Source organism: Sander vitreus, chromosome 4, assembly GCF_031162955.1.
Source record: "Sander vitreus isolate 19-12246 chromosome 4, sanVit1, whole genome shotgun sequence".
NCBI classification, from domain to species: Eukaryota; Metazoa; Chordata; class Actinopteri; order Perciformes; family Percidae; genus Sander; species Sander vitreus.
The window spans coordinates 38,316,308-38,329,905 of NC_135858.1; the positions used below are offsets into that span (position 1 = coordinate 38,316,308).

Here is a 13,598-nt window from a genome sequence, read left to right on the forward strand (position 1 = left end):
CCATCCGTCATAATAGGATGTATCATAATTTAGTCCATATTAACATTTGTGTTGTCTTCCCGTCGACCATGCATGGTTTTATTTTTCTGGGTCAAAATTTTAAATTTGAATTTTTTTTTCAACGTTTAAGTTGTCTTTTTCAACAGTTTTTCTCAACATTTCCGATGTTTTACGTTTCTCCACTTTCAACATTTTTGTGTTTTTTCCCCCCAACATTTTTGTCACTTTTTTCAACATTCTTTTATCAATTATTTTTTTCAAATGCTATAAAATTGAATAAAACACCCAAATTCAATGAAAATAGCTGACTGATCATTTATTTTACTTGTGAAGAGAGTTGAAAGAAACCCAAATTTCTGATAAAGAAACTTTGAAAATGGGTTAACACCAGGAGGGTTAACAAGCATCCATGTCTAAAAATAACCGTAGGTATAACAATAACAGGTAGAGTAATTATACTACATACAATTTAAAAATGGATAATTCATGAATGCTGGAATATTAGAGGATTGCTTGGCTTGTCCCTTTGGCTGGCCTCACTTATTCAGCCTGCTTCATATTAATGGTTGCTGTGTATTATACACACATGCAGCGATCACACTGCGGTAGCGGTGGTAATTAAAGAAGAGTTAACGGTAGAATTAAACATGCATCACTCCCTCTTTCCTCCATTTGAACTCCATTCCCTCCTCTGGTGTTTTTCTCTCTCTTCCTATTCCCTTCTCTCTCTTTTCCTCTTTTTATCTTTTAATCATCCTGCTCTCATTCTTCTTCATCTTCTGTTTTCATCATGTTGTTCTACTTCTTTTTTCCCATTTTCCTTGTTCCTGTTTTTCTTCTTCTCTCTTCCCTTCTTCCCCCTGTTTTCCTTTTTTTTATCATTGTCTCCCTCCTCTTACTCTTCACCACCTCCTCCTCCTCCCACCCTTTCACTTCACCCTCTCCTCCTTCTCTTCTCTCTCCTCTCCATCATTCCCCAGAGGTGAACCAATGTGTGCAAGCTGTTGCAGCAAGGGCAGCGCTGGCGTACAGAGCTAGTGTGTATCATGTGTGTGTGTGTGTGTGGGTGTGTGTGTCTGTCTCTGTGTGCGTGTGTCTGTGTGTGTACACACACACACAGACACACACACACACAAGCCTTGTAGACACTGCAGATGCTGCATCAAGATAAATGAGCCGTCATTAGCCAATCAGGTCAACCGGTGGGAGGGTGATGGAATAGCGAGGAGCGAGATCAGCTTAGTGGAGGTCAAGCCTCTGACAGAGGAGATGTGTGTATTTGTGCGCGTGTTTCTCTGCACAGAGAGAATGAACTCTCACAAAGTTTTCTTCTTCTCCTCCTCGTCCTCGCTGCACAAGCAGAATTGCTTTGTTTCTTCTTCTTTTTCCCCCACTAGTACTCCTCTGGGAAGTGGAGGAGTGCCGAAGATTGTTGTGCTGCCATTTGACGGCCTAATTGGTATCTCCAGCCCGTTGTTTATCTCTTTATCGGCGACTCGTCACAGTGAAGGAGACAGAGGTTTAGGGGGAATTAAAAACATTTCAATTTCAGCGTGGAATTTCTGCAGAAGGAAAAGGTAGATGTCTTATTGTGTTTTTTAAGTTCCCAAAGAACTTCTCCTGGGAAAAGGCTATGAAACCAATTAGAGAGAAAGTTAGACTGGCATGTATTCTCATTACAGCACTATAATCAATCAATGGGTGTGTGTGCGAGTGTGTGTTTCCCCTCTTAACATTTAGACTCTACGGCTAATGCAAATGGTTTTATGCAAGTCTTCGTTCTCACAGCCAACGTGCTGCTGGGAAGAAGGAGGGGAAATGTCCTCATTCTCTCCCTCTCTATCTACGAATGTGTGTGTGTGTGTGTGTGTGTGTGTGTGTGTGTAGCGGGCTTTCAGGATGGCCGGTGGCTTCCTTTGATCACTAATCCTTTCTCTGGCCTGACTTTCTGTCCCTCCTTCTTTTATTCCTCTGCCCATCGCTCCTCTCATCTCCTCTCCCGCGCTCGCCTCACACAGCCAGTTGCCATGTCTGCATTGTTAGCAGCTTACAGGCGGATATCTAGGCCAGGGTGCCATCTCTCTCTTTCTGACTCTCGGTCGAGCTCCCTCTGCCTCTCCCTCTGTTTTCCGGAGTGCTTAAAGATATAGCTTTGTACTTTTACTATTTGAACATAATGCCCATGCAAGTTATTGGTCGCTGTAATCATTCCTTGTCTCCGTACCGGCAGTGAAGCAAGTCTTTCCCAGTGAGAGGACTTCACTGCAAAGGTGTATTACCGAGTGCAAAGCGTAATTCAAATGTGGTGTGACTGAATACACTAATGGAAAAAAGCGAGTGGGTGCTGATAGGGGCAAAGTAATTCTGGGCGGGGCAAATTGCAGAGATGACACTTCGTTGTTAGTTTAAAAAACGAAAATGCTTATGGAGAGGCTTTATGACTCCACTGCATAAACAGAGAAAAGAGGAAAAAAAGAGCAAGACTAGAGGAAAATAATAAAAAATGACAAGTTCCTGATGATGAGTTCTGAGCTTTTACATTAAAACACAAACACAGCACACACAGTCGACACCAGTGGTGTAGTCGACGTGATACGCAGGTATACGCCATATACCCACTAGGGAAGGTCAAGAATTTCCATATACCGACTTACAAACATATTGGTCATAAATTCATAATATAGTCTGTGTTTCGAGTCACCTAGGAAAAACTACACAGTTGCTGTGCAAACATGAAATTAACTCATATGAAAGTAGATATGAAATGAAAGCCAACTCAATATACACTCATTATTTTCGTAAGCCTGCCGCTGAAGCTACTGCAGCCTCCGGTGACACTGCAGCATGAGGCTGATGCTATACGCAGTAACTTTACAAGAAATGTATGGGGTTGTCGCTCTGGGACACGGGCAAGAATGATGCTGGGAGGGAAAAATCACAGTATACTCACTACAAAAAACTAGACTACACTACAGTATGGCTGGTTCATACCTTGCTAGCTCACTACAGCTGTACTGGCTGTTTAGGATGAATACACACGGACTGCAAAAACACCCAAAAATTTAGCATAAAGCGAAAACCTGCTCCATATTCATACCTTATTCATACCTTAAGTACCTTAAAAAAATTCATAGTACTAGTTATGTGCAAAAATGTACGCTAAAGTGCAGCCAAAGCTACTATGAGACACATTACCTATTTGTGTTATCCTGGATTGTCTTCTTGCTAAGCCGTGCATTGCTCACATAAGCTTCAGTGTAACTTGAAGCATGCATTTTTAAAATGAAGCAAATATTGGAGTTTGCCGTAATGTGGAAAAAACATGGACGTCACAATGAAGATGTGTTGCACCAACCCGTTCTCACTCCCAACTCGTAAAATACGGATGCATAGTCAGTGGCTGTCAGCGTCAGATACGACGCAAAAAGCTCCCTTCAGCGTGTGTATGGAATGTGAAGATGAAGTAGTATTAAAAGGGACAACGGCAGCGAGTAGTATGAAAGCCCGAAATGCTGCGTAGGGAGGTTGGTTGGGGGGGTGGACGGGTCAAACAACACAGGACTTACACAGGAGACTGGGGATCGTGTCCCGCATGTCACGTAAACGCACCTTTTATAAGCCCACCCGCGATCGTTCTCTAAGCTTAACTGCGTCAAAAGTCCCGCCAAAAGTCCCGACCCAGCACGTTTAGATAAAGCACGTTTAGCTCTTACGCTAAAGGAGACTTTTAGCGTCAATAATAACGCCAACAGCATCTGACCGAGCGTCCGTATTTTACTCAATGGGAGTGAGAATGTTTTGGTTGTACAGTATAAGTTATTGCTCAACAACACGTGGCGAGCTGCTTCCAGTGATTGCCTGACATCGAAGAGCGGAGGAAACGGATCAGGTGAGCCATGAAATATGTTTGACAAGTCATTTTTTGCAGTTATTCTGAAACCACATGAAGGCAGCACAAATGCCCTATCTCGCAATGTTAATGAAAGTGAAAAATAAAATGTGTATCCGCCCTGTGATTCGGCTCCGCTCCAAAATGTTTTGGGTTTTTCCTTGCCCCATGCTACACCCTTCCAACAAGTTTCATGAAAATTGGGGAAGAAGTCTTTTCGTAATCCTGCTGACAAACAAACCAACAAACAGACAAACTGAGCCAAAAACATGACCTCCTCTAGTCTACGTATGGAAAGTGAGTATTGTTATAAGATAGACTTGAAAAAAATGCAACCTTTCCTTTATACAAAATTTTGTTGTGGTTTGAGTTTAACAGCATTCGACCGTGTTAACTTTCTTTCTTCTGATATTCTCTACATACCTCTTCCTCCCTTTCTCTTTCTCCTCTCTCTCTCCTTCTCTGAGATTGCTGTGGCCTTTCCTTCTCTTACTTTCTCTCTCACTTTCTCTCTCGCAGCCACTCTAAGGCGAATACCTTACAGCATTATTATTCAGCATGTTGATAACTTCACAGAGGATTTCAGTGGTTGGCCAGGCACTTGTAGTGCTATTGAGACGTAATAATCCCCCCTGCTCTCCGTCCGGACTTCGTTAAGCCTTATTCCCCACTGGTAACCTGAAGGTTATAATTACCGTACCTGTAGTAGACCTCGGGAGTGCCTTGTTGGCTCTTTGTAGTCCTGGTGTCGCTCCACAAGAGAGGGGGGGGGGCAAGAGAGATAATTATAGAAGCCAACAGACAACACTAAGTTTGTGTGAGGCCTCGGGGACGTTAAGAGCTAACTTCGAACACAGATGCGGAGGCTGCATCTAAAAAAATAATCACCATTTCTGTACCTTTTCCTCTCCACAAAAATACATTCAAGTGTCAGTGAGTTACCAACGCTTTACTTAATACATTATTTTTCACCCCCACTCTAAGGTCCTTGAGAGATTATTTTAAAGAGTAGCATGCAAACCATCTTGCTTGCACTGTGTACTCGTCTGTAACAAGTAGACTTAAAAGCCAGTGTATATGTAAAGAAAACCAATTCTTACAAAGTATTCGACCATGTGTAAAGCCAGTGTTTATATCTCTTCCGAATGGCCACACCTGAAAGCGGGGCTAAAAGCTGCTCTCACAGAGAGGGCTGAGACGCAAGGACTCTTAAAAATCAGGAGCAAATACTTTTGTATTCTCTTAGTTGCACTCTGTTGTTCAAATGAAAAGTGACATAAGTATTTTTTTGAAGAATGAAAAAGTGGCACACACCTGTCCAACATTGGTTTTTGGAAAATTCTAAAACTTGTGGGATGTATCCCGAGCAACTGTGATGTCTAAAAGGTTTTTCTGGGAGTACGTCATACCAGTCAACACGCAGAAGTCAGTGCAGGAAGCGTTTCCCTCCATACAAGATGCTGTTTCTCTTTAATGCTGAAACACTGATCAATTGCTCAATTGACAGAAAAGTAATCAACAACTATTTTGATAATCAGTCCATCATCCTAGTGTTCATTGTGTCACCTATTTTTAATGTAGTCTTAGTCTTGTGCCAAATGTCCGTGTTAGTTGTAGTCATATTTAGTCAATGCGTCAAGTTTTAGTCGACTAAAAGTCTCGTCATTTTAGTCTAGTTTTAGTCAAAAGAGAACTCAAGGGATCTTCGTCAAGTTTTAGTCAAAACATTTTAGTCTTTTTTTTAAACAAATTATTTCTGAGATTATTTCTGATAACAATTTCAGTCAAATAGTGTTTCACACATCTCAAATATTGGTTAAATGTCATAATTATCTGACAAAACACACTTTTTTTTACACGTTTGTTGAATGCAACTTTGTTAAACGCGTCTGGTTTTCTGATTTAAGAGACACATTCACAAATGATGAACTTGTTCTGAAGAGTATTTTATTTTGCACAGAAAGTTTGGAAGGTTTCTCTGCGTGGCTAATTTTTTGGAAGACAGATACAAAAATATATATATATAAAATATTTTGAAGGCATAACAGCTGAATATTCTCTCTCATGATGAAAAAGTAGAGACGATTGTAGACGAAAATGAAGAAAGATTTTATCTTAGTTTTTATTTTATACAAAACATTTTAGTCTCGTCTTTTTTCGTCAACAATAATGCACGTTAATTTAGTCTTAGTCAGTGTTTTTGGACATTGGTGCAGTCTCGTCATCGTCTCGTCTTTGTCATGGAAAAAAAGGTCGTTGACGAACATATTTAGTCTTGTCTCATCTGACGAAATTAATACTACATCATCCAAGTCATTTATCAAGCGAAAATACCAAACATTTTCTGGGCCCAGTCCTGTTTTGTATAACAGTTAATTAAATCTCTTGTCAGACAATAAAAGCCATAGGAGAATGTGACCCTGGAACCTCATTAGCATTTTTCGCTATTTTTTGACACTTAAATGTCAATCAAATCAAAGATTTTTCTATAATCATTACTGAGTCTTGAAGTCATATTTTTCACATGCAAACTAAATCACATTTGCCCCAAATTTCATTTAGCATGTGATCTATTAAACATTTTTTTCTAAGCATTTTCTCTTTAAATAAGGTCAGTCACTTCACAAAGTGTCACGTAAATGTTATTTCTTTTCATTGAAATGTATAAAAATAACGTGGTCTGCAGTGGAAAGTATTAGAATCATCTCATCATCTCTTTTTCCACTTCAATATTAAAGTAAGTGACTTTTAAAAATAGGTATTTTTCGGTGACAAAATGGACATATTGACGTTGAATATCGAGCCGTCCTGAAAAGAGGACAGACATATCTAGGAGCAGGTGGAGTTCTGGTGTGGCTGCATTTGTGTGTGTGTGTGTGTGTGTGTGTGTGTGTGTGTGTGTGTGTGTGTGTGTGTGTGTGTGTGTGTGTGTGTTTTGAAGGGGACCAGTACAAAGCACTAGCCTGTGGAGAAAATAGAAAGCTCCTGTGTGTTACTAAGTCAATAGGCTCTTTGTTCACTGGGACTGGGAGACAGTTAGCCATGAGGACAGATTGAGACTCCAATGCACCATAGTGTACCTGAATCTGCACACACACCCACACACACACACACACACACACACACACACACACACACACACACACACACACACACACACACACACTATTCAAATACCTGCCTGACAGGACGTCATCCAATCTCTGTCCACTGTTTCTGCTTTACACTCTTTATCACCTTATCAGTTTTTCCTGACTTTCTCCTCTTTGCTCCTCTCCTCCTTTATCTCTCATACTTTACATATATCCATATTTATCTGCCTTTTCATACCATCCACCTTTGGCATCTTTTGTGTTGATAGAACACAAACTTTTTCCCTGTTTTTTCAGCCCTCTCAGTTATCTAGGCTCAGGGGTTGGTGGGTGGGAGTTTTTACCTGAGAGCAGGACAGAGGGCATTTTGTGTTGGACAAGGGAGCAAGCGACAGTGAGAAGGAGAGAGTTGGGAGGGGGCGGGTAGAATGGGGGGGAGACAAGAATGCAACAGATACAGGTAAAAGCTTTGTGTGGGTACCAGAAACCAGGAACCCAGGACACACACTGGCTTTAATGTCTACGTGAGGGTAAAGAAAGAGTGCAACTGGGGCTTAAAGCCAGAAAAGAAGGACATGAAGACGGGAAAAAAGAGGAAGAGCCGATCAATGTGTTTGACTTGATCAGATAAGTGGCAGAGAATATGTGGTCCACACACAGACGGAGTGAAGGGATCTCGGGAAAAGTGCAGGATTGCTGCTGCTGATACGACAAATACAAGATGTAAGTAAAAACCAAATCTTCAGGACAAGCCTTTTCTGCTTTTAAAAGGTAATCTGTGAATTCTGTAAGATGTTAAGTGTACCCCCTGCATTTAATAACTCCCCAAAAAAACTGTACATGAAAGCGAGCGCTTTGGGATTTTGAATCTTGGAGGCCGGCGCAGAGTAAAACTTATTTTTTATCCACCAGTTAGAGCGTCTTGTTGCCTGCTTGATGGGAAGTGTTCTGGATGGGAGGTTTCTCAGTGGCTACTTATATTCCATGAGTAGAAGTCAGGCACATGTCAGCATGGATCACACTCACATTGAGTGTTTCTGCTTTGTGTGTGTGCGTCCGAAGGCAGTCACGGTATTAATAATGGATAACGTTCAAGTTTTCTGTGGAACGTCTCTGGGCTGTTGACCATTGGGATCAGCATTAGAATTCTATCACTTAAACTCAAAGGCACAACACTGAGCTTATCTATTCCTCTATGCACAGACACAGACACACATGCAAGTCCAACAGCACACACATATACACGCATGCTCATACATTCTCGCTCACTCACGCAAATACTGATCACCTTATCTCGTCGTCCAACCAAGAAGATAACAAATAAACCACAATGTCTGTTTCCACAGAGGATCTCGATAAGACACAAATCAGCTTACACACACAAACACGAACAGAAACACATACAAGGAAGCAGAGCGAGTTTTTACAGGGATGAGGTTGAAAAAGACAGACTGAAACAAGGATGGATGACTTTGACATTGAGCCTACCTGCTTCAAACTGTCTCTGAGTTCCCCTCTTACTTTATTCTCAAACCCTCCTTCTTTATCTCATGTCTTCTTATCTCTGCATGTCTTTCCAGCCCTCTGTCTTCCCATTTCCATGCTTGTTGCTAGAGCAGTCTCTCAAAAAGCAGGGATTCCCCTCCAAACTGTAAAGTAGCTCTTTGTTCACCAGATACCAAGGAAGCATGTTGGGCATGTGTGTTCGGTTATTAGCAATCTTGCAGGTGTGTGTATATGTGTGTTTTTGCCTTTAATCTTAAAGGAATAGTTTGACATTTTGGGAAATGATTCACTTTCTCTCGGAGAGTTAGATGAAAAGGTCAATACCACACTCACATACTTTCTCTTTACCTCTACAAGGCGATGGTTAGTTGCTGCTCTGTGTGCTCAAGAGGACACCAAAGCTCTGTTTCTGTGAACTCAGCAGCGCGGCCAGATCGCAGTCAAGTGTGCTCTGCCAAGTGTGTCGGGAGCGCGCAAAATGCCCTTTTGGTAATTTCATGGCCAGGCTCCCTTGGCGCACCTGTGGCACACTTTGGCACAGGGTGGGATCAGAAAGATTGGTCCTGAGAAAGTTATAAGTGGAGCTAGAAGTTTGAAGTGATTCATTTTTTTTGGAGCGGTGTAAACTATTTCCAATTTCTAGTTTAATTTGCGCTCACCCTAGGGTGACTGACTCGCACACCAATCTGCCTGTTTTACTAATCTCAGCAGATATTGCTAACAGCGTGTAGGGCTAAAAGGTTCTGGGGCGAAGAGCACAATGAGCCAACCCATGATTTAATGGTGGGGATACTTGGGACCATCAGTAGCTTGAAGCTTGAAGTTAAACTGTTAGTTAAGTATTAAATAATGAAGTGCCAATTTGCTTTTTTCCTTGGCCAATCTCATCATCCAGAAATACTGATCCAACCCAAGTTTGGATCCCACCATGGTTGGTTCACGCATGAAGCCACACTGTACTTGGGCCTGTGACTGTTCATTTATGTGTGTATTTGTGGATGCACGTGGGCTGCTTCCCTCTCCCTCTCTGTTAACGTTGACTCATCCATTTTCAGCCAGTTAATAATTCAGAGGGTCTTCAGGCTGTGTTTTCATCTGTCTCATCTCTGCGCTTGCCTGTGTAAGAACCCCTAGTAATTACACACCACCAAAACAAGACACTGACTCCGATGGCCGGCAGCGTGGCTGGGGTTGGAGAATGAATGGAGAAAGAAGAAGAAGGGAAGCGGGTGAGAGTGAGGGAAGGAGAGATCGGAGGACATGGAGGATACACAGAAGACAAGAAGAATAAACAGTGAAGAGAGGCGTCTCAGCACTGTTGTAAATCCTCTGCAGGGCCTTATAAGCTGTCAGACAAGCTGAGGGTGTTAAAGGCATGAAGTGAGAGCTACTCACATTCCTGATCACACACACACACACACACACACACACACACACACACACACACACACACACACACACACAAATCATTGTGCGGAGAGAAAAGTTTACTCCTGCTATCAGCGTGACTGGCTCGCTGCTGTGTTTTATGGCTTTCTATTCCTATGTGATTTTCTCTGCCATGTCACATAGGGTCTAAAGCCATTGGGTACAGAGTGGGAGATCTGCAGACACGGATTAGATGGATATATTAAATGACAGAGGAGGGATAAAAGAAGAGCACATGGAGGTTTAACAGCATATATGTACACACTCACACACCCGTACACACTGCATGGCCCGAGGCGTTTTTGTCTCTGCTTGCTGGCAGCCTGGAGTCTAGCTCAGCTAATTGCCCCCATATGAGACAGGTTGAAGCACACATCAATCCCCAAAGCCACATGCATACACACACACACACACACACACACACACACACACACACACACACACACACACACACACACACACACACACACACACACACACACACACACACACGCATGAATGCAGACACTTTATGTTTGGTCTGTGCCTGTGTTTTTGTCACCCACTCTCTCCCACTTGCATTAACACACACACACACACACACACACACACACACACACACACACACACACACACACACACACACACACACACACACAGTATACACTCCCCAGCTAGACCTGCTGGTGCTGCTGACTCAGGTTGGTATTTAATGAAGCTCTCAGCTGCTAGTGAAAAATGTTAACGTTGGGAGTTTAGTGAGCCTTAAGACTACTTCTGGCTGTGTGTGTGTGTGTGTGTGTGTGTGTGTGTGTGTGTGTGTGTGTGTGTGTGTGTGTGTGTGTGTGTGTGTGTGTGTGTGTGTGGGAGATGTGAAGAAAAATGTGAGAAGAAGTGTAATGGTAGTTTTTGTTCCTCGTTGAGTGACAGCGCTCAATAGACCACCGTGCCAATCTTTACCGCAGCGTACAGTATGTGAGAGTGTGCCGTGTGTGTTCTCTGACCTATTGACTGAACCGCAGTAACTTTCTTGCTGAGAGCACTGCAGAAATGCAAAAGACAAACACACACGCAGCCTTGAGCGTTATCGACAGCTTTCTGCTATATATTTATCACTGGATTACAACAGTTTTCCAACTGTAGGCCTATAGGTAATATAAATGATGATAAATCTCAGAGGATTTAGGTTTGAAGCTGTGTCGTTGCAAGGTTTCCCCCAGAAAAGTTGTTAGGCCCAATGAAGTATCTTTTGACGGGGGCAGGTGAGCTGTGCCAAAAGCAGATTCATATTTACAACAAATGTAAAAAAGTGTGACCTTACCTCTGGTCATTTTAAACTGTGGTTAAACTATGGTTGGGTTTAGGCAACTTAAACACTTGGTTAAAGTTAGGGAAAGTCATAAACACAAGCAACATAGCCGTCACTAAAGTACCTTTCAGTCTTTCAGCCCAAATCGGCTACCTGGCTTGCCGGCCGTCTGTCACCGTTAAGCGGCAGGCTTCCTTGGCTCAGGGTCTGTGCTCTGCTATCATAGACTGCGTGTGCTAATGAGTTAGCTGCTCTGTTCCACAGAGCGTCACTTGTTCTTCAGCTCGGGGGTGTGTGCTGTGCTAAGAAGAAGAAGACAAACTATTACATTTTTACACTCTGTCGATATTACACATTATACAAAGACAAGGATGTAACTTTGGGTACAACGTTGGGAGGGTTGAGATCTCAAAATGTCAAATGTCAAAATGCGAGAAATGTCGGAAAAAAACGACAAAATCGAATTCAATAAAAGGCATCAAAAACTAAAAACTAAAACTGTCTAATTTATTTTTGAAAAAGGCGACAAAAACTTTAAAATACGCAAAAGGCATTAAGAAAAGTGACAAAAATGTCTGAAAAAAAAAGCAACAAAAACTTTGGAAAAAGCCCAGTTTTGATTATTGGGTGAGTTGCAAACTAACCCTTACCCCCTAACCCTAACCCTAACCCTTTTGGTGGGGGGGGGGTGCACTGGCAATTTGTGATTATTGGGGGGGGGGGTTGTAACCCCCCTATCTCCCCTGTACACTGGCCCCACTTTTGCTGGAAGCATCCACTGCACAGCACGACATGGCAACGTCTTGCTCACTTCATATTCGATCTTCGATCATATTTCTTTACTTTAGGCAAACTGTGATCAAATGACGCCAAACTCTCTTCATCATAGAGCTCAGTTAAAAGTTCTAAACAGAAAACTCACTTTGCCTCAATATGCATGAAAAAAAATGAAAAGATGAAAAAGCCCTTTCTCCTTCTTTGATTCCAGATATCCATTTGTGTTCAAAAGACTCATTCAAACTCACGAGCAGTGTGATGTGTTGGCAGCTTGCCAGAGGAAGGAGAAACGCTGTAACGCCTCCCCTCTTCTCCTCCCCTCTCCTCCTCCTCTCTTCCCTGTCTCTCTTCCCTCTCCCTCCGCAGGTTTACGTGGCTGCGCTGCGTCAGATAGGCCATGCCCTTCACCTGTGCCTGCTTCTGTGGTCTGAACGGCTTCTGCCGTAGACGGAAGAAGAAGAAAAAGGAACAAGTGGAGGAGGAGGACGAGGGTGAGGAAGTAGGACGATGGAGGGATCAGGAGACAGAGGTGTGACCGCGCCGCAGTCAGCTGCACTCTCCCCCCCTTTACGAGGGTTTTATCCTTTAACAAACTGGAGTGTACGGCTGCTCAGTACAGACTGTCTGATATTATGCATGGGGATACTCAAACAGGGATGGGGGGGAAGGGGCTTCAGCAGGCACAGGCTTTTATTGAAATTACATTTTGAACCAGATACTGCATCTCTTTCGAAAGTGTCTAAGGCTTCAGGTTCTAGGCATTTTCTAATTTTTAAGCTGCATAAACTCAACAACTGCAATGCTGCCTTGAGCCACATTCCTCAAAATGAATCAGATTAATGAAAATAACAGCCTGTGAACCCTGCGCTCATCCCCATTAACCATCCTTGCTGCATTTCCATTTTCCCTTGGCAGCTGACAGAGAACTTTGCTTCTGCTGATGTGATTCCAAAAAGCATTTTTATCAGTGTGATTTATTTCTTGCCATAGCTGGTGTACTGTATAAGTTGTAAAGAGACGGCGGGCCCTTGAAATCCATTATTTCTCTCAGTCACACTTCTCAGCATCTCTCCCTTCTCCTCCTTAATCGCAGCTCCACGGAGGCTGAATGGACGGCGCTCTGCACCTCCTCGCCTACCTGCTTATGTCAGATCAACTTAGTGCAAACTTCAGCCAAGTGAGAAAGTGTACAGTAATTTCCAAAGTCACCCATGGAGGGCTGGAGCCTATCTTGGTTTTCACGCTGAGCTGGGCCCAATCTAAAGCAGAGCAGCTGTCCAATCAGCAGCTGAGCTGAAGTGTGAAGATAGGAGTCAAGGGTCAGAATGAGCAACAGGTTTTGTGAGAAGTCCCTCCTCTGATGCCGTAGCATCTCTGTCTCATTACCAGCCAGACAAGTAATTACAAACACGCACAGACTGATGCAGACCCATCCATTAATGTCCCCCATGGGGAGTGGAGTGTCTGTCCGTAAATGCCACTGCGGTGTGCTTCCAGCTGTCACCTGTGTGAGTGTATGACTCTGAGAGTGTGTCTGTGTGCTTTTGTTTCTTCTTGGCTGCAACAGTAGACTTTCAAACCTGAAACAAGTGGTTAAGAGAGCCATTCAGCTGCTATA

At 42.9% G+C, this 13,598-nt stretch overlaps 1 protein-coding gene across 1 annotated transcript; it reads left to right on the forward strand.

The window, feature by feature from the left end:
- Nucleotides 1–12,356: 12,356 nt before the first annotated feature.
- On the forward strand, nt 12,357–12,689 carry blacat1 (BLACAT1 overlapping LEMD1 locus). Its single transcript, XM_078247596.1, has one exon. The coding sequence runs from the start codon at nt 12,378–12,380 to the stop codon at nt 12,513–12,515; it is 138 nt and encodes a 45-aa protein (XP_078103722.1). The 5' UTR covers nt 12,357–12,377; the 3' UTR covers nt 12,516–12,689.
- The last annotated feature ends 909 nt before the right edge of the window (nt 12,690–13,598 follow it).

Coding starts and splice junctions, on each gene's coding strand:
- blacat1 (XM_078247596.1), top strand. CDS start 12,378: ATGCCCTTCACCTGTGCCTGCTTCTGTGGTCTGAACGGCTTCTGCCGT.